General features: G+C 37.1%; 2 protein-coding genes across 2 annotated transcripts in view; one reads left to right on the top strand and one right to left on the bottom strand.

The window, feature by feature from the left end:
* fbxl17 (F-box and leucine-rich repeat protein 17) overlaps positions 1 to 16,275 on the bottom strand; it is a 242,826-nt gene extending 226,551 nt beyond the window's left edge. Inside the window, exons 1-6 of the mRNA XM_008418318.2 lie at positions 15,934 to 16,275; positions 14,375 to 14,878; positions 12,875 to 13,243; positions 12,660 to 12,782; positions 12,273 to 12,530; positions 12,043 to 12,174 (exon numbers count right to left, since the gene is read on the bottom strand). Of these exons, the coding sequence (XP_008416540.1) occupies positions 12,043 to 12,174; positions 12,273 to 12,530; positions 12,660 to 12,782; positions 12,875 to 13,243; positions 14,375 to 14,857 (1,365 nt within the window). The 5' untranslated portion in view covers positions 14,858 to 14,878; positions 15,934 to 16,275. The remainder of the gene's footprint in view (positions 1 to 12,042; positions 12,175 to 12,272; positions 12,531 to 12,659; positions 12,783 to 12,874; positions 13,244 to 14,374; positions 14,879 to 15,933) is intronic.
* Positions 16,276 to 17,715: 1,440 nt separating this feature from the next.
* Positions 17,716 to 20,634, top strand: prxl2c (peroxiredoxin like 2C). Its single transcript, XM_008418316.1, has 6 exons — positions 17,716 to 17,981; positions 18,122 to 18,190; positions 18,326 to 18,379; positions 19,279 to 19,384; positions 19,566 to 19,700; positions 19,786 to 20,634. Exons 1-6 carry the CDS (start codon positions 17,784 to 17,786, stop codon positions 19,914 to 19,916), a joined length of 693 nt encoding a protein of 230 aa, XP_008416538.1. The 5' UTR covers positions 17,716 to 17,783; the 3' UTR covers positions 19,917 to 20,634.
* The last annotated feature ends 680 nt before the right edge of the window (positions 20,635 to 21,314 follow it).

The raw sequence follows: 21,314 nt of genomic DNA, 5'->3' as shown, positions 1-21,314 counted from the left end.
AAACATGTAAACATCTGCATGTTTACATGCAGATGTAAACATGCAGATGTTTACATCTGCATGTATGAATCAACAGTTCATTCAGAAGAGCGTTTCATTCAAAATTAATTTGAATGAAAGATGAGTTCTTCATGTACACTTAATCTGTAGTAGAACAAGCATTACAGTTGTCATTAAGATCTGTTTGTTTTCTTGTTTTTGCACGGTACGGCCTCAACTTGCATTTGAAGAGTTTTAAAAAGTCATTGATAAGTTGTTTTTAGAAGCGTTTAGCATTGGCTATCACAAACAAGAGTTATTGAGACTCAAGTTATAGTTTCCAAAGTTGAGAACATTTTATGTTGCATCGTTTAAATTCTAGGAGTTTTTGCTAGCAGTACTGCCAATCAGCTGGCTGAAAAGTCCAAAACACTTTTCTTTTCACAACAAAAAGGTTACCAGAACACAAGGATAGTCGAGCATACCATACCATATCAACTTTATTTATAAAGCACCTTAAAACAACCACAGCTGATACAAAGTGCTGTACATTAAAACACAGCATAATAAAAAAAATAAAAACTCTTACAGTTTAAAAACAAAAACATACACTCTAAAACTAGATCCCGCAGGAGTTAAAAGCCAAGTAAAATAAATGGGTTTTAAGACGAACTTTAAACTTTAAGCAGGGAAAACTAAAAGAGCACAATGCTTCAGTCCAACGAACCTTTTTAAACAGCAGATGTAGGGTATGAGGCATGAATCCGTTTAGCAGCCGACTGTAGGTTAGTTATCTCAGGAATCTCTCAAATAATTAGAAATCTGCAATTAGAGGTTTATAATTGGGCTAAACTCACAAAACGTAATATTCTGGGCAAGAAAAAGATGAAAACTACAATAAATTTTAGTTTAAAAATTTTTTGTTTTAATACTGTAAAACTATGATACTTTTCCTGGAGGTTATCATGCTGTGAGAATCTATCAACCCAGCTACTTTCACATTTTAATCCCCATTTTCCAGATTGCAAACATTTATTGCTGATATTCACTCTCAACCACAGTCACACTAGTAGCTTTCTGCAATATTAACTTAAGTACTGTTGGGACCTTACAGATAATGTTAGCATTATGGCGTCTAGTGTTTTGGTAACTTTGTTCTATAATTGTTGCTTCTGTCTCAGAAAGAAAGACTTCAATTTGTTCTAGGAACATTTCAATGTGTTGTATTCTTAATTTGATTATCAAAAGAGGAACATTGGGCTTGATGAACATTTTAAATAACAAAAGTAAACACACGACGGCAGCCAAGGCTGACTTTTATTGTTTGTCCATAAACAATCCAACAATAATACGAATTCAGGTTTAAAGGGCTGCTGTCAGAACAACAGTAAGAAACTTTAGTTGAGCAAAACTTTTGAGCCAAAACACTTTATGAGATTTAATTTGTTTTCACTTGAACGTTTTATAGAACAAAAACAAGGTCAATTAAGTTTGTTTCAATTAACTTTGCAATTAACTTCATCCAACAGTCCTTTTTACAGATTTATAATAAAGTGTCTGTGTGCCCCTGTAAGGACCTGAGCAAATTTCACAAGAGCTGAAAAGCAGGCTTCTTTGCAGCTATACCCAACATCTCTGACTTCATTTCAGCCAAGTGCTCTGCCACAGTAAGTGAGAATGCATACATTATGAAAGCCTCAGTCACTCTGAGCTTCCCAGGCTCTCTGATTGCTGCAGGCAAAAGCTTGATAATGTAATGGAGATGAGTGCCGCTACATCTCCGGCACTAAGAGATTACATACTACCATCGCAAAGGTCATCTGGAGTTCTCATTTACGTGTGAGGCAAAGCATATTTTCATTTTTGCAGTATTCAAATTTTCATGTGGGGGCAAAATAGGGATGAAAAGTGCAAATAGAAATCACGTGGGAGTTTCATATGAACTCATTTGCCTCAACAAGTACAATAATTTCACTAATAAAAATTATTTGTAATACTTTGTAGGTACAATGTTAGACAAAAATAAAACAAATGTAACTAGAAGGTAATTGCGCCACTGTTTAAGTAATTAATAAGCTGAAGATTTACAAACTTTTAATTGGAATAATTAAAGAGTGGCTTAACTATTAGGAAAAACATTCAATTGCCTGGTGGACCCGTCTTACTTATGAATGTACTCCTGTTATTCATATCCAGTCCTACAGCACCCTCTACTGATGAGAACAACCACTCCCACAGCACATGTTTTTAAAAAAAACTCTTAAACTTAGAAGATATTTCCCCTTAATTATAAGCCAGTGGTTGGGCTTCGGACCCAGGCTTTCTAAACATTTGTTATTTCAAAAGTCTGTACTTTTTAAGATTCCTATTTCTAATTTGAGTCTTGAGTTGTAACAATTTGAACATTTGAATATGCATTAAATAACCAATGGTTAAAAGAAAGCACGAAGCCACATGAAGCTGAAATTGAATCAGCCCTGTTCAGTACCAGTATAAAATCTATACCAATTGTGCTGGTGTATCCAACATTAAATGCAGATTTTCTAAAGCACAAAAAAGTATAAAAACAAATATTTTTGTGTGAACTTTTTTTTTTTTTTTTGTCCAGCCAACCTGATTTGATTATAAATCTACTCCCACTATGTTCTTACTGGTAAAGCATGAATAACAGTCGTCCTAAATAGTTGAGCTGCTTTCCATTGTTCCCTGCCAAGTATAACTGGCATAATTTTGGCATTCTGTCACTTGCCTAAGATTTTAAATGCCTGCCTTTCACTTGACTTTGCTTTCTTTCCAAAAGGTTAAAACTTTTAACAGACCCAGTCAGCAAACCTTCCTCTACTTTTTCTTCTTCTTTATAAGCAATTCATTCTCTATTATTGACAGACTGCGGGGCCAAAAAAACAAAAAAAAAAAAAAAAAATGCTGAGGCAGAATTTCTCTCCTGGGGTAACTAATATCGAAACAAAACTGTAGCAAGGTGAAATATTTCTTTGCAGGTACGCTTCACAGACTCGCATTTCACTTTCTTCCCTTTCTTTCTCTCTGGCCTCTCAAACCTCTTTTGTTCCTCTGCAGACGGCAGAGCGAACATATCGACAGAGTCTGTGTCTGAGCGCAGCCGGCAGTCCGAGCAGAAGTCAGTGCTCATTAATGCATCCGATTACCTCCCAGCGAAAAAAAAAAATGGAAAAAAAAAAAAAGACTGAAGAGTTACTGGCGTGAACACTCAAACACAGAGAGAGGGAGCTTTTTGGGGCTATAGATCAATATGGAGGCACTTCAATAGAACAGTGAAAAGGAGGATATTGGAGTCAGGAATATGCTGGTAACCTAAGACTTCCCACTGAGAATGTAAGTAGCGGTAAAGGTTACAAAGAATCATTTTAAAATGTGTGGGGTCACCAAATAAATTACAACTTTATCCTATTCTTAACTTATCTAAAGGTTAGACCAAGGAATCAATTACATTTTTTGATTTTTGTGCAGGTTGCCAGGGAGAGGGTCCAACGGTTAGTGGAGCGACAAGTAGTATGCACATTAGACAGACAGTCCTCACTTCAAAACCACCAGTTAATCTTACATACATGTTTTTGGACTGTGAGGAAGAACCAGGGAGAAACCAAGCAATCATTAAGAACATGCAAACTCAAAAAAAAAGTCGCCACCCTCACAGCCACATAATCACTTTGCTGTGAGATGACAGCACTCATCACTGTTCTTTTTTTTAAACACCCTTTAATTTATTTGGTAAATTAAATAGTAAAAATTAATAATTATGGAAGTTTGAATGAGGGTTTTGGTTGCAAATTGCTGCAGTTAATTTATCCTGAAAACGATTAAGCCGGCTATTTAGAAACAAAGCTTACAGGAAAGTACACTCCAATCTAATTTGGAAACATTTGTCAACAAGAGACAAAATACACAATCATTGTTCTTTAACAACAATGTCTGGTTTATGAGAACAATACAAGATTTAACTTTAAAAAGATTTTGGAGAAAATTAGACATCTCATACTTTCTCATTTCAGAAAGGTTAAAAAATCTGCCATTACTGTAGAATAATCCTTTGTTGTTTAACCACAGAGCAAAGTTTGATGGGAGCAAATCAAACTTATTAAGTTAAAGACACCAATCTGAGATGATTTGAGCTTTGTGACATGGTCAGCAAAACTCATCATGTCATGATTACACTGTCTAAATGATTAAACAGTCTTTTCATTTAGACTGTTTAAATGATTCTTGACTGGTATTTCTGTACATACAACTGCTGCTCAATGGACCTCGTCTCTTTTTTGAATCATTCTCTCTAAACCTCAGAGATGCTTTGGAGCCAAAATCCCGGCTGATCTGCAGTTTCTGAAATACTCCAACAAGTTCACCTGGCAGCAACAACCACGGTGCATTCAAGTCACATAAATCCTCTTTGTACCTTATTCTGATCCTCTAGCAAAAACAAGTGAACATAATAAAATGGCCAGAGAGTGTATGCAGCATTTATCTTCAAGGGAAAAGTCCAGACTTTACTACTGGTCAGATTTTCAAGGAAAGCAAACGGCAAAATAGAACACTTCTTAAAATGTGTCCATAATTTTACCTTATTTTTGTATATGCAGTAGCAATAAAGTTTTAAATAATGATCATAAATTCAAGGGTTTTTTTTAAGGTACCCTTGAACCATTTGTCAAACACTCCTGTAAGTGGGGAAAATATACAAATGGATAAAATATATTAACAATCCTCCAATGATTTCTTCCAGCTTCACTGTGAAAACGGTGAAGATTTTTCCAAAACCAACACAGACAAATGGAGAAACGGAGTGAAGGATAACTATGTGGAGGAAGAAAAATAGTGAGACTTCTTGATGACATAAAAGCATGGAAATTCTGGAACTTTTCCTCAATCTGACAGATATAATCCTGTGCCATTAGCAGGGATACTGACTAAATACATCATGCAGCTTCTGACATTAAACATCCTGAATGATCTAAATGGCTGTCTGAGAAGATGGGATGGGAATTGGAGAGAAGAACAATGCATTGTTTTGTGTGTCTGGGTAATTATGATTCTATTTATCTGCAGTCACAGTCCAACATATCAACAGTTTCCAGGGAAAAATCCAAATCCAATTAGAGTCTTGTCTTCAGATTTTATTTTTCCAAATCTGTCTGTTGTTTCCTGTCAAAAGCTCTATCCCATAATAACACACAGCCATCATTATCAAGCCCTTAGTCTTTGATTTCACTCAAATCTAGTTAACTGCATCTGCTTCTGTCAATATACATTTCAGCTTGATTAGATCTAATTGAACATGTGGAACCGTGCAGCCGTTCCTGCAGCCAGGAAAAACCAAACAGCTGAGACATTAGACAGCGAAATCAGAGCTGGAGATGAAGGTTCGTTCACTGACATGTAGCCAAGAAACACTGTTCACACTGACATCCATTACTTCCAGGGCTCAGACACATTTTTGTTTCCTTTTTTCTTTAAGTCCACACTTTTCCATACTCAAATTTCCACATTTTTTAGTTTTGGAGGATTTATTTTTTTGTTTAAACTCTGCAGAAGTAGATGAAAGTTTATACGAACATTAATGGAACAAAGTCCTACTGTGGTCAAGTTTTAAATGTAAGATCTTCAAATGACTGGGTGAATGAATGAATCAATGAACAAAGGAATGTACAAATGGACGGATGCACAGATCGATGAATGGATGGATGTGTGTTCTATTTTCCAAATAGAATAAATCCGTATTTTATAAAAATCTAAATGTTTATTTACACAGTCCAGTCTAAACATTATATTGTCTGTTAAGATTTTTTTATTCAATTTCTCAACTGAAGCCAAAATCCATTCAAACCCTGCATGTACAATCTGAAGCTGGGGACACACTAAATGATTTTCAAAGAAGAAGCTGCACCCAAATTGAGGGCACACAATAATTTATGTTAGGTCATCTCTAATTCCACCTACATTTCCAAACCTTGAACTAATTAAAGCTGTAAATAATCACAAGCCTAGGTAGGCTCAGTGTCTTTGAGAGGAGCCGGTGGGAAAATGTTCCCGTCACACAGCAGGAAAATGAAGGCAGCACTCGTTAAATTCAACAGGACAGGAGAACAGATAACATTTCTCTAAAAGGCTGGAAAAAAGAAGAGTGAAAAAGTGCTTCAGCAGCAGAACTGTTACTAAATTACAATGCTTTTAAGAGAAAGGAAAATTGCAATAAAGTTCCCAACAGTGGAGGACTGGGTAACAAGAGTTTTCTCCATTTCCTCCACCAGTTAGTCTAAAAAATAACTGACAGAGCAGAGAGTTGAAATTTCGAGGCTGTCTTTCCGCCCTACAGCAAATTGAAGTAAGACGAGGAAAAAGGGAATTTGCTATTCTCATAGCCTCTGCCCTTCAAGGTAGCGGGAGAAAAATGAATGGATGAGAGTAAAAAGAAAACACTTCAGCATGTGAAAACAAGCCTTGAAATACAACTGGCGTGCTATAACCAACTCTGGCAGAAATATTGGATGAATGCCCAGAAAACAATGCAGGTCGGATGTCAAAAGAAAAGAAAAACGGGCACTGAAACACCAGATTCACCTGCTTTTCACTCAGCACTTTTAGCCCAAGGTTATCCATTGCCCTGGGCAGATCTGGCCCTGGGCTAACGAGGTGAATGAGCAAGCATCAGTTTGCCAACAGTAAACAAACTCAAGAGTCTGTGGAGAAGTTTTCAGTACTACATACAAATCCATCCACGCATTTCCTACAATTAGTTCTCACTTGGGTAGCTGGTACCTCCCCAGGAGTCAGTGTGCAAAGGGCAGGGTTCACCTTGAACAGGTTGCCAGCAGACATGCACAGAGACATCAGCTCGTGACCAGAATCTTTGGATTTTCAGGTTTGCCAATCACTCTAAGAAAAATAAGTCCAATCAACAAGCACATAATGGTTAAGCTTTACCAAAAATTTTAAATGAAACTGTTCTACAGCGTGTTGAAACATGCCTACGGTTCTTTACGGCTGTAAAGGGCACAGAAATATATAGAGCCACTCTTAGCTTCCCTATGTCAAGTAAAAATGAGGATAATGGTGCTGTGGTGGCGCAGGGGCAAAGCACAACCCACGTATTGAGGCCTTGGTCCTCTTGGCGGTGGTCGCAGGTTCGATTCCCGGCCTGGTGACATTTGCTGCACGTCTTCCCTCTCCCTTATTTCCCTCTTTCCTGTCGAATTACTTTCAAATAAAGGCCACTAAAGCCAACAAAACCTTTTAAAAAATGAGGATAATGAACAGATTATTATAAAAGCTTTGCTATCTGCTGATAAAAGCATATATAAAGTTTAACAGGCCTTCTAATTATACTGTAATTGCACTTAGAGGTATAACACGACCCATTTCAGATAAGGTAACTATTTAATGCTAGATGATCATTTACCTTGAAAGATTAGGAGAAAAGATCAACATTTCTAATCTGAAACACATCTTTCACAAGAAGAACATGATTAAAAACTCTAACATTTCTGAAGAAATTTAAACGGGGCCAAAAAATTGGCATCAATTCTAAAGTAAGATACAATGTACTCACTCAATAGTATGTGGAGAGTCACAAGCACGTTGAGTAACATGGACTTACTCCATTCAGTATGTTAAAATTAGTGTATAAGCTAACTATAGCCAAAAAGCTAATGTTAGCGTAAATGCTGCCAGTGGCATGTGGGGTATAATTCACATGTTGTCTCACATTGACTTCCTCCATTCAGTATGCTAAACATGGATAATAAATAAACAGCAAAAAATCTTATTTTAGGGAAAATGCTACTGCTAATGTGGACAGTAGTTGCATTAGCAATATTTGTGCTAATGTTAATGCACTACCTTCTGATTTTTACTTTTAAAAAAAGTAAAAATATTTTTACTTTTAAAAAAAGTAAAAATCATGTTTACTTCGTGACACTTGGTTACCAGAATACGCGCTCATCTCCTAGCAACAGATTAACAACAAATATTATTATTGTTCAAAAAACATAAGATTTCTTCTGCTCTTTTTAAATACTATTTAACAACAGTCGTGCAGTTGGTTTTTCAGAAAAGTTTTTTTTTTTGTCATTGGTGGCGAATATATCATAAAACATTCAACAGAAAAGTAAAAATATGATTTATACTTTGTGGCAGTTCGTTACCAGAAATAAACTCTCATCTCTTAATACCAAATTAATAAGTAATATTATAACTTCTTTTGAAATACTGTTTATCTGCTTTGACACAACAAATTTACAGTTGATAAATTTTGCAAAAGTAAAAATCAAATGTTTACTTCGTGGCACTTGGTTACCAGAAAACGCACTTATCTCCTAGCAACAGATTAACAACAAATATTATTATTGTTCAAAAAAACATAAGATTTCTTCTGCTCTTTTGATATACTACTTATTTTATACTACTTAAGAATTGTGCAGTTGATGAATTTGGCAGAAAAGTGATTTTTTTTCTTCTTTTTTTGTCATTGGTGGCGAATATATTATAAAACATTCAACAGAAAAGTAAAAATATGATTTATACTTCGTGGCAGTTCATTACCAGAAATAAACGCTCATCTTTTAACACCAAATTAATAACAAGTAATATTATTGTTCATAAAACATAAGCTCTTTTGAAATGCTGTTTATCTGCTTAGACGCAAGAAATTTAGTGTTGGTAAATTTAGCAAAAGTAAAAATCAGATGTCTACTTTGTGGCACTTTGTTACCAGAAAACACACTCATCTCTTAGCAACAGATTAACAATTATTTACTGTTCAAAAAAACAGTGAAATATTTTTGTGCAGAATTATGCAGTAGGTAAATTTTTCAGAAGTGATTTTTTTATTTATTTATTTATTTTATTTTAACATTTTTGGTAAATATATTCTGAAACATATATTTGTCTGTAGTAAGTGTTCTGCCAAAGTGGCGTCTCTGTAGTTCTAACTGGAAGCTCTGTCCTCCTCTGTAGGAACTCACGTCCCACCATCTCTGTAGTTCTCTACGTCTCAGCTCTCTTCAGTGTAAAACTGTCATGTGTGAGTGAAACAGAGGCAATGACACAACAAAAAAAATTAATTTTTGTTTCTGAAATGTACTGGTGTCCCTTGTCCTGTAAACAGAGTAATAGAGGGGGAGACAAAATTCTATCTCTGTTTTGAGTCAAAACAGTGTTTGTTTTGATTTGAATGTGGCCCTTTTTTTTCCTGCTAATTACGTTGCCATGGTTACTCGAAATGGCAACATTGGAAAAAACCCGCATGCCAGATCAAGCCCCATGTTTTGATATATACTGTATATTGTGGGGTTGCACACAGCGTGCATATTAACCGTGAAAGGAAGCAACAGTTATTTTTAGGTGTTGAGTAACGGGTACCTTCCATGCAAATAGAAGGCTTTGCAAGGTATTTCAATGCTCTCCTATGCTTTCCTATGGCAGACCACAAAAATGTAACTTCATCCAGATATTCTTGTAACTTCACGAAGAAAAAGCAACTATATTTACCAAGTCTGTGCACACAAACAAGGTCTTTGTCTCCACTTTTAAAATAATTTACTCCTGTTAGTTTATAAATTGTGGAGTACATATAATTTTAGACCAACATTTAGCTGTATATTTTTAATATCAGAGCAGGACCCAGAGAAACTCCTGTTATTTTATAAATTGTGGAGTACTTAGCAACCCAGACCAAAAACCAAACATGGAGAACCAACATTTAGCTGTACACTTTGCACTTTACTAATGTAGAACAAAATTAGAAAATACTATATATTTAGCAACCCGGAACAACTGGAAAATTTTAAAATATAGTTTTTGTTTTGCTGTGCTTGTTTTTTCTTTCATTGTGCTTGTGTTGTTTTTGTTTCTCTTTTAACTCATGTAAAGCACTTTGAACTGCCTTGTTGCTGAAAAAGTGCTACATAAATAAAACTTCTTCTCTTCTCTTAAATGTAGACGCATGAATAAATTCAGCAAAGTTGTAAATTATAGTAATTCTGAAAATGGGCAACAAAAAAAATTTGCCACAAAAACAAATTTAATAACAACGGACCTAACCTAACAAGCATCCTTGAGGAACCCCACAAGAGACGGAATCGGCAGAAACATCCATTGATACAGACGTTGCTTTAAAACATCATTAAAATGAACTCCGCCTTTTCAGGGAGATAGCGCTTGTTGCTCTTCCTGTAAAAAGCTTAACATGGTCTTAATGCAGACCAAACAAAGCCTCACGAATATAAATAAAATCACAACATGTAAGGAAGAAGAGAGATAAAATGAAGAAAAAGTTGAGAGGGGAAATGAAAGACCACACAGAAACATCCTAAAGGGGGTTCAATTATTGCATTTTTGGGGCAGATCAAAGTGAGCAAAAAACTCATCTTCATCTGTGACTGATTATGATAAACAGACACAGAACATGCAAGACAAAAAAAGGATTGTCTTAAGACGGTTTCATACCGCATATCATGTAAAGTACTTCCATCTTCTCCAAGAAGCTCTCATTAACTGTGAAATAGGACCCTAAATTACCTCTTTGCTGTTTCGTTTTATGTTGAAATCACACAAATAATACAGGAAATATTCATGCACATTTGTGGATCTCACAGGACCCACGCTCATTCAGAGAGCAATTACAACCTCTTGCACATAGAGCAGTAAAAAGCAGCAATCTCACAGAAAACCTTAAGTTGTCTTGAAAGCTGTTGGAGAAAGTAACCGGCTTCTCTGTCTTCTTAACTCCTGGCAATTTAATGTCATTTGTAGGCCATACAACCACTTCCCTGGATATAATTCCCATATGAGCTTTATGGGCCATTTCTCTCTGCCCTAATGACGAGACGATAAATAACTGCAACCCCTGCACATCTTAAATATCCCCATCTGAAATCAATACACCTCTGCTGAAATGTTATCAGCAGCAATATTAATCTCTCACCTGGCTTTAATCGCTAATTTCATTTGCTATTAAGCTGATGAATGGGGTTTTAAAAAACCGAGCAATTTCTAACAATTTCAAGTGGACTAATTCATCAAGGTCACCATTACTCATGGACTCTAAAGAAATATTTACTGGAATTCATTTGTGAAACAAAGAGCAGCCACATAATGAGGGTTTGAAATGGACCATTGAAATTGTAATGAGAGTATACAAAATGGTTTTCTGCACAGTTTGTGTCTGCATCTGAGTCCAATATCAGATAGTAAATAGAAAAATGTCTCTCAAGATTGTGAAGTGATAGAGAACCAGACTATGGAATACGTGGCAAATTAAGGAGAAAGAGCTTACCAGCCGCTTAAAGAAAACAGTGCCATCTGGTGGTGGTTTAGCGCAGGTAGCCAAATTATTGTTCCTCCTAATAGCTTTAACGCAGCTAAATTTTAGTATACGAAATAAATACTGCAGTATTCATGCACCAATTGAGAACATCACTGTAACCAACTGTATTTCAGTACTAGTAGGTTTGTAGTTGTGCTACACTCTTTCCATTTTAAACCAAACCAAACCAACTTTATTTATAAAGCACTTTAAAACAACCACAGCTGATACAAAGTGCTGTGCTGTTTTAAGATAATAGACTGATCAGTGTTCTGTGAGAAGTGTAAAGCTTTAGATATTGATTCATAGCTGAATGCGGCTTTAACCTTCAACATTGTTTGTTCCCTAATGTTCTGTGACAAACCTCTGAGGACCAACCAGAACACCTGAATTTATACTGACGTTATAATGCATATACATATGCATTATGTATATACAGCCAGATGTGTAGCCCTGATGGACATCTGAACCAGACACAAACAGATGAATGCATCATGTAGTTTCTGCATGAAAAGTCTTTAAGTTGTTGTTATGATTGAAAGTTGAGAATTCTCTCCCTGATCAAACATGAATTTCTCATTATCACAGTAAATTCCAACAGGACCATTAATTCAATAAAGCTAAGAAAAGAGCTTCAAAAAGACAATCCAACAACCAAACCGCCTCGCATGAAGTAAAGAAGAAAAGAATAAATGCTTGTATTACATTAAAAATGTTGAACTGACCATTTTGTTCTCTTGCAAGTAGAGTCTCTGCAGTTTTGGGCATCCTCGAGCCAACGCCATCATACCTTCATCAGTGATGCCATAGCACTGACCCAAGTGGATGTCCCTCAACTCCCTGCAGTTTGCTCCCAACTTAAGGCAAAAAACGAAAAATTAATAAGCATCAAAATATTTTGCAATATTTGTGAACCAACAACTAAACTGAACGTCACTTGGAACAAAAGCCTCACCTTCTTCAATGCCACATCAGTTAGTTTATCCTGGTTCCCCACATGCACCTTGACCAGGAGAGGGCAGTGTGTCGCCAAAGCTGTCACTGAGATATCACCCAGCTGCTTGCACCGGTAAGCTGTGTACTTCTGCAGACCAGGACAGTGGGAGGCCAGAGAGGACACGCCATAATCATGGACTCCCCTGCAATCTGAGATGTTAATCTCCGTCACATTCTGCCTCCGAGACGCTATATTCACAAGGAGATCATCGTTGACCTAAAGAACAAGAAGAAGAAAAAAATTTGACAAATACATTTAAAAGACAGTCTTATTTTCTATTATCGAAAGCAAAGGTTTTCTATGTGATTGTTTATGAAGAATAATGTTCAATAAGTAGTATCTTACTTGTTGCAAGCCACTGAGGTCGATTTGCTTCCAGAACTGAAAGTCCAAGCAAAGATCCCTCCAATACTTACAAACCAGAGAGGCACAAAGACAGCGCTCTTTCACTGTCAGGTGGGACAGCACCTGTGAGCAGAAGAAACGCAAACATTTCTAGCTTACTAACGCATACAAATTTTAAAAAATATAAGCGGTAGAGTTACATTGCCTTAACTGACCTTAAGAAGGATGGAGGAAGGCAGGTGGTTGATACTTAGATGCTCAGCAGCATCAGAACTTCTAGCCTGGCAGTCGTCATAGTGATGCAAGCAGCACGGGGTCGAGTCTGAACTGTTGGGCGATTCGGTATGAAGAGCCAACCCACAGCAGCAGTCCGCCGGGGAGGAGGAAGAGGAAGCAGAGGTGGAAGAGGAAGAGGGAATGGGGCAGATGGGAAGGTGGCTGTGACCAGTTTCAGAGTTCGAAGGAGCATCCCCTGCTCCTCCTACATCTCCTCCTGCTCCCACTCCGTCAGGAGCAGCAAAGGCACAGCGCGGCTGCTTGCATGGGGTGCACCTCTGCACCTCCGAGCACTTCCTCTTGCACACCTGCATTCAGAGACACAGGTAGATCCATCAGGTCCTCTACTGAGACGGCACAGCCTAGTTATCGAGTGTCTGCACGCTGTGTTCAAGTGTAACTTTTTTTGATCAGGGACCTTTGCTGTATCAAGGCTTTAATACAGCTAACTTTACATTTTTAAATGAAAAAGCTGACTGAAGTACTTTCAATACTCCTTATGACTTATTAAATACTTCAACAATGAATGATGATTGTTCATTCTAAGATGCACAAAAAAGGAAATACTTTAAATCGGTCATTTTTGGTTGCATACAAATTTTATAAATACATTTAGTTACTTGTCCTCAAAAACGTATCCTGACACCATTAACTTTTCCACATTTTGCCACAATTTAGCTTTAAGTTACAGAGTATTTTACTGAGATTTTACAGACCAGCAGTCTGCAATCTGTACAGGTCATTTAACATTTGCAATTCAAAGAGACATTTTTTTCCCTTGGTTCAAATGAGTAAAATTTGCTTAGATTTACAAATGTTACATAACCTTTTGAAAAGGCGACAACTTCCAATTTGGATGAATATCTACTGCAGGAAATGTGTTTGTCAATCTTAAAAAACCCTGTTTATAAAACAAAATTTTTGCAGTTTAAAATAAAAAAAATGCATAAAACTTTTGCGAAAAGAATACATACATTTTCTTCTGAGGGATGTTGATTTTTATGAATTTTTTTTTTTTAACTCTACATTCCCTCTAATGACAAGAAAAACAGATTAAAAAATGTTGGTGGTTCTTTCATTGGCATTCTGTTGTTGAAATTTAATGCAATTATTCCATGAAAAAAGTCAGCCAAAGCTTGCATTTGTTATCTCTATATTTAAAAAACATTAACTAGTTTTTTTTATTACCAACGTTTTTAAGAGCCATTGTGGAAAAGAGCCAAAGAGCCACTTGCGGCTCCGGAAGCTGCAGACCCCTGTTATAGACCACCAAAGTGTTTAGTTGTGAAGAAGAAGAAAAAACTCATAAAGTTTGGAAATTCTTGTGTTTTCAAGCACAATGTGTAGCTGTGTTGTGACAAAATGTGATGAGAGCCAAGGCGTCTGAATACTTTTTGTAAGAGTTTTCAGCAGCTGAAGAGTTTAGAGTCGATGTTTACCATCTCTGTGTATTCGCTGGTGCAGCCGGGCACAGCCACAGGTATGGGCACAGTCACAGACACACCAGCTGTTCGGAAAAGCACCGGTGGTGGAATCAGTTTGGCAGGAACGGCTGACAGAAGACTCCTCCCCTGGCCCTCCCAGATGGCAAGTTCCCTTTGCGACAGCAGAAACTTAGAACAGTCCTCAGGCGACGCAAGAGCCGCGTATCGCTCGGCGAGCTTCGAGGCTGCCGCCGCTCCGATGCCGACTTCGCCTACGCCCGGCACACTGATTCCAGCGATGCTGTTGTGACGGCAGCCGTTGACACCGGCTTCCAGCTGGTCGCTGTCGTCGTCAAGACCGCTGCTGTTGCTGTGGACGATGAAGCAGAGCATGCAAGGCCCCTGGAGAAAACAGTTCCTCTTCTTCTTCTTCCTGTGATTTAACTTGTGTGTCCTCTTCTTCAGGCGTAGACCATTTTTGGAGAGAAGATGGCCCATATAGATGATTCAAGGAAACTCCTGACAATCAGAAACACATTTATTTTTATTGCAACTGCATTTCTAGGAATAATATTCTCCTTATTTCATCAAATTAGTTGATTGCTAAAGAAAATAAAAATCACATGGACATAAAGTGGTTGTGAAATATCAGTACAGAAGAAATGGTACAGACTGGGTACAAAATGGACACATGATGGTAAATGTTCCCAGTGCCCAGTGTTACATGGATTACATATAGACAGTTCAGCCTTGATTAAAGAGCAACACCTTCAATCAAGGCGTTGCTTGATTAAAGGTGTCCATTTAAAACAAGAAACTCCTCCCTTGATTTATTGATTTATTTCTAAATCAATCAATCACCAGCTTCACTGTGATTGATCTTTCACTCAAAGCAGCATTACATTCATTCTCCTCATTCTTCTAACAGAAAATTAAAAGTTTTTTTTTCTCTCTCTCTTTTTAGTGGGGCGAACAGGGGATTCTTTATGCTGCAACAATTTTTCATTGTAAAGTCCTCCCAACAGTTCTTATGACATTCTGGGAGCTTGATTGCCCAAAATAAGTCAAAGTTAACTCCTACAAATGATTGAAATAAATTACTCTGTGTTTGATGAATTTATGAGTTTATCTCTTTTAATTGCTTCGCAGAAATATTCGATGATATTGGAATTTATTGAGAGCTACCTGTATATTTGTGTGGCAATAAAAATCAAGGTACTGATAGGGATGCGCTAAATGAATGATCAGTGCTATCAACTTCATTAATGATTATACCAAACTAGAGTTTTACCCTCGTTAGTGAAGCCAATCATAATTCATCCGAAATACAGTAGTATTCTGTACAGTCATGCGTATTTCATTATTCCCTCATATGAGATATCACTTCTACAATTTCTACTTAATTGCGGATCTGTTTATGTCACAATAAAGTTTAGCTTTTTTTTAACAGAAAAAAATTACCTCGTCTGGCTGCAGCCGAATGAAAACACAGGGATGTAAACAGTGAACAGGTGGCTCTTTGACTAGCATAAACAAAAACACACAGCACGGTAAACCTTGAAGCTGTGACTTACCTGAACTCTCTGCAGGTATAAGTCCAGTTTAGCTCACGGTTTCTGCCTCATTTGGAGTGAAAAAGGCAGAAGCTAAGAGCTTTCTGGTAGGCTAAGCAGCTCCATCTTCATCATCAGATGCTAACTTAGCTGTAGCTTTCAGCATGAAGCAGCTCTCAATGCTCTCCGCCGGACGGTGCCCGCATAGTCCTGCTACGAAATACAGACAAAGTGAGCGCTGACAGCCCCGACGGTGAAGATGGAGGGGCCGGAGAAGCAGCACGGGACCCGCCGCGGTGTTTATCCAAACAGTTTGCAGCTCTGCCTCTGCTGCTGCTCTGCAGAATAACACTTCCGCACCGAGAGGGTAGAGCGAAGGAAGCCGACGAGGGCGATTTGGAAATCCAAACGAGGGCAAAGTTTCATCTATGTAAATGAACATTAACAGTTTTATTCCTGAGCTAAATACCGGTAGAATACTGACTTTACTAAAAGTCCATACTATACACAATGAATGCAAAACAAAGACTGAAAGCAAAATTTTAAGATGCCCTATTTACGGGCTATGGCATCTCAAACAAGCTTCAAATCTAATAAATTATTGTTAAAGTAAGAGCCGTTAGTATTTTTATGTATAAACTATCCTATACTATGAACCGTTAATATATTTTTATATACTATCCCTTCATATAGAATAATTTAAGGTATTATTCTGTAAAAAGAAGGAATTGTCATGTGGAAAAACATGACAATAAATATTGTTTTGCCATTGCCACATCCACACATTTGTATTTTATTGAGATTTTATTGAAAAGCCAAAAAAAATGTGTTTTCTTTATTTTTAATAAAGTAACAATCTGAAATTGTCTGGTTTGCATATTGTGCCCCCTTCACTGTGACTCTCTAAATAGTCGTAAAAGACTTTAACTTTAATTTATCGGGTTGGGGGAATGCACATTAAATAACATTTCTGTGAATTGTGTATAAAAATATCTGTGCGTGTGTAATACAGGATTTGTAACTTGTGTAAGCATCTTTTCACTAGGTTTTATCTTCAAGCAGGACTGTGACTCTAAACTTAACCACCAAAGCTATAGAAGCTTGGTTTGGAACAATGCAAGTCTTTGTGTTCAATTGTTCAAAGTTCCGTTTTCAATCCAATTTAGAAACTCTGAGAGAACTTGGAAATTGTTCGTCCCTCAATCTGACTGTGTCTGAGCTATATTGTAAAGAGCCATAGGCAAAGATGTAATTTTATTGAATTGCAAAGGTAACCACAGAAGGCACTTTTGCAAAAATATTGATTGAGGGTAGCTTAAACCCTCAATCAATATTGAGGGTTTAAGCTCCTCAAGGAGCTCAAGGTTGACCAACCCTGGTCCTCAAGGCACACTATCCTACATGTTTTAGAGGTTTCCCTGCTTTAATGTGCCTAATTCAACTGATTGCAGTTCAGCAAACGCCTGTTAATCAGTCATCGATTGAAATCAGCTGGACTGAAGTGAGGAAATACCTAAAACATGCAGGGCAGTGTGCCTTGAGGACCAGGGTTGGGAAACACTGGCTTAAACACACATCACGGTTTTTTTTTTCTAGTAAGAAGAAGAACTTGCATAGGCAATATTATCGTGTGTATTCAGTTAATTATAACAAACAATATTCAGATATTTTTAATAAATAAATACATGACAAACCGGTCGTTCTTCTGTTCTTTACAAATTCCAAAATAGAGCTGTTAAGTTACCTCTCTCTCTCTCTCTCTCTCTCTCTCTCTCTCTCTCTGTCTTTTCCATGGGCGTGAAGTTCCACTTCCCAGCTCCTCCAGGCTGAGAGGCAACTCCCGAAATAGCGCTGCTTGCTGGGAAGACGGCATGCAGGGGGGGAAAATGGCTGAATTGGTCTCACCGATTACTCGACAGGTTTCTACGGAAAAGTGGAAAGCTGAAACCCTAACTGTTGATATCAACCTTAAAGATGTCGAGGACTGTCTGATTTACGACCGCCGTGGAGTCCCTTTCCCTTTCAAGAGTTTATATCAACACAGCAAATCGGTCATCATTTTCGTCCGGGTAAGAAAATAAAACTTTCTGTAGCTTGTTTATTTAGTTCCCTGAGTGGAAGCCTAAGTAACGCAATTTTTATGGTTAGTTTCAAACTTGTTTTCTCACAATACATGTTTCTAAATGCCACACATCATCTGTCCTCGCAGAATTTCTTGTGCTACAGCTGCAAGGAGTATGTTGATGATTTAAGCAAAGTGCCAAGAGGAGCTCTGGAGGTGAGTCCTGACATGTAGGACTTGCCTACATTCGTCTGATCCATCAGATATTTTTGTTGTATTATTGTGACATCTTAAGTAAATATGAATTGTGTTTATTGTTGAGATACCAGTTTTTGCTATATGTCTGTGCAGGAGGCTGGAATAAGACTGGTTGTTATAGGTCAGTCTACTCATCAACATATAGAGGTAATAAAATTGATATTGATACTGTGTGACATTGTCTCAAGAAATGTATGACTTTACATTTAAAACTGATTATTGGAATTTTATATAAATGTATGTGCATGCATGGCGCCCTGCAAAAGTTTTCGTCCCCCTTGAGCCACATATTGTCGGGTCATAAACTGCAATGTATTTTATTGGGATTTTATGTGAATGACCAACACAATAGCGCGCTTGTAAATTGGAAGGGAAATTATGCAATCTCACAGACTCTGAGCTATTTCAGGAAAAAAAAAGACAATGTCAGTCTCCAAATGTGCAAACCTGGTAGAGACAACCCTCAAAACAAAAGTTGGCTCCACAATATATTCATTTATAAGGGTGGAACGCAACTGCCTTTTTTTTTTTTTAGATCTGAATTTAGTCCAAAAACATGACTGTCAGGTTATTTTGGTCTCTAAATTGTCCCTAGGTGTGAATGTGCGTGTAGATGGTTGTTTGTCCTGTGTGTCTCTGTGTTGCCCTGTGACAGACTGGCGACCTGTCCAGGGTGACCCCGCCTCTCGCCCGGTACGTTAGCTGGACATAGGCACCAGCAACCTCCCGACCCCACTAAGGGACAAGGGTGTAAGAAAATGGATGGATGGAATTTATAGACATTTTGAATTTGCTGCATAATTTTTCTTAAACAGCACAACTCTGTATTATTTTGTTTGTGTAATATTCCAATAAAATACATTCTCGTTTAAAGGGGGGAAATGCAAAGAAGTGAAAGGAATAAAAATACTTTTAAATGTTTCACCTGTGATTTCTATGCCGTTTGTCCTAAACTAAAATCATGTCGGCCTTATTTATTTCTTTGTAACGGATTCAATTTTTAAAATTCATTTCTGAATAAGTTCTTTGTGCTCCATTTAATCCAGCCTTTCTGCTTGCTGACGGGCTATTCTCATGAAATATATGTGGATCCAAAAAGGTCCATTTACCTAAAGCTTGGGATGAAAAGAGAGGAGACATTCACAGACTCTGGTAATATATTTATGAGAGTTTAAAGTGCTTCTGCTAGTGTTAAAAAGAAAGTATACCCTCTAAAACATGTAGATATGCTACATACAATATACATAAAAGCCTAAAATCTGAAGAGGATGTAATTTCTTTATGACAAAACTGGATAATTACATTTTTCACTGAGATGTGTTTTTGTAACCAGCACTGCCCAGTCCTCATGTGAAGTCTGGTTTATTTATGGGCCAAATAAAGAGCATCTGGAGGGCTATGACCAGCCCTGCCTTTGATTTTCAAGGTAATTTGCATCAGCAAGGTGGAGCCATCATTGCAGGACCAGGTAAGGTGTAATCTCTTAGTCTTCAATCATATAATTTGTATTCTTTTTATTTACTTTTATTTTTCTTCTCTTCTGCTCTCTGCAGACTCTCAAGTTCATTTTTGTCATTTTGATATGAACCGACTGGATCACATGCCCATCACCTGGCTCCTCCAACTAGCTGGAGTTCAACAGAGCCTGGACTTCAGTCCTAAACCAAAAATTATCCATGTGTAGCATTAATTAATTTGGGATTGGTCATTCCCTTTAAGCTGATGGAAGTCAGTTGCAAACTTCATTTATTCCTGTTTAGGATGTAAATTTAGGTTCCTGTGCGGTTTTTTTTATTTTTATTTTTTTTATCTAAAACCTTAGAACCAGTGTTACTTTCCTGTCTGTCAAAGGTCAGTAGTTAATATTGTAATCTAGTGTCACTCATCAGGATATGAATACAAACTACAGTAGAAGTGGCATGTTTTATTTACATAAATTGGGAAAGTTTCCAGAACTATGGAAATGAGTTCAATGTTCAAATTTTAAAACTACATGTTTAAAATGTGAAACGACGACCAAACATTAGGGAAAATGAGATGGTGATAACTAGTTCTGCCGATCTGCATAAGTTATAGACCTGAAGATGGAACTGAATATGCCAAATATTTCATTTTTGTTTTACGTGCCGTATTTTCTTGATCCAGCATGTTCTCTACGTTTGTATAGATTACATGTATTCACACATGTCTTACTTGCTGCCATCAAAAAGTAGAATTTTTCTTGTTTTAGTTTTGAAAAGAAATTGTATACAGTCCTCGACAAAGTGGCTGCTTTGAACATTGTGTCACATTTCAATTTCATGCAATTACGTTTGACCAACTTTAAGTTATGAATAATTGTGATGCAGGAGATAAATTATGTGTTTTTAAAATTATTTTTGCTAATAAAAAACTGTGAAGTACATTTGTTTTCAGGCCCCCTAAAAAAACAGTTGTTATACCCACCTTTTAATGCCAGTGTTTGAGAGGAAGGCCCAACCAGTTGTGCACACTGAGAGACTGGCAGTTTTGTATATTATATTTTTTTTATTGCAAGATACATCAATTTCACTCAAACTTAGAAGTTTCTGAAAGAGATGGTTTTTCAAGCTAATGAAATGATACGGCTGGGTTCTGTAGTGCCTGTGACTTATTCTGGATTTTATTTAGGCGTATCGGAGTAAAAGAAAAGAGATTAAATAATGCTATATAATATTGCAGCAGCACAAATTCCAGAAAATTTTTGATAAAGTATGATTGGAGCACAAATAACTCCATACAAAAAGAGTAGGGATATGCAATACGATCCTATAAAGGTGAGCAGTAACACTTTTTATAGAACCCTACAAAGGTGCGCACAAATGCAAGCCACAGTTTTCAGATTATTTAAAAAAATATTTAAGCAATCTTCCTTCTGTTTAACAAATAAGCACCACTTAGTTGATCTGTCATACAGAATCTCAATTAGATGCTCTTCATGAAAGCTTGTTTTCATAATGTGAGAATGTTTTTTTGTGGGCTGCACAGTGGCGCAGTTGGTAGAGCTGTTGCCTTGCAGCACGAAGGTTCTGGGTTCGATTCCCAGCCCCGGTCTTTCTGCATG

Source organism: Poecilia reticulata, linkage group LG9 (assembly GCF_000633615.1).
Source record: "Poecilia reticulata strain Guanapo linkage group LG9, Guppy_female_1.0+MT, whole genome shotgun sequence".
In the NCBI taxonomy this organism is placed as follows: Eukaryota; Metazoa; Chordata; class Actinopteri; order Cyprinodontiformes; family Poeciliidae; genus Poecilia; species Poecilia reticulata.
This window is presented reverse-complemented; position numbering and strand designations above follow the sequence as displayed.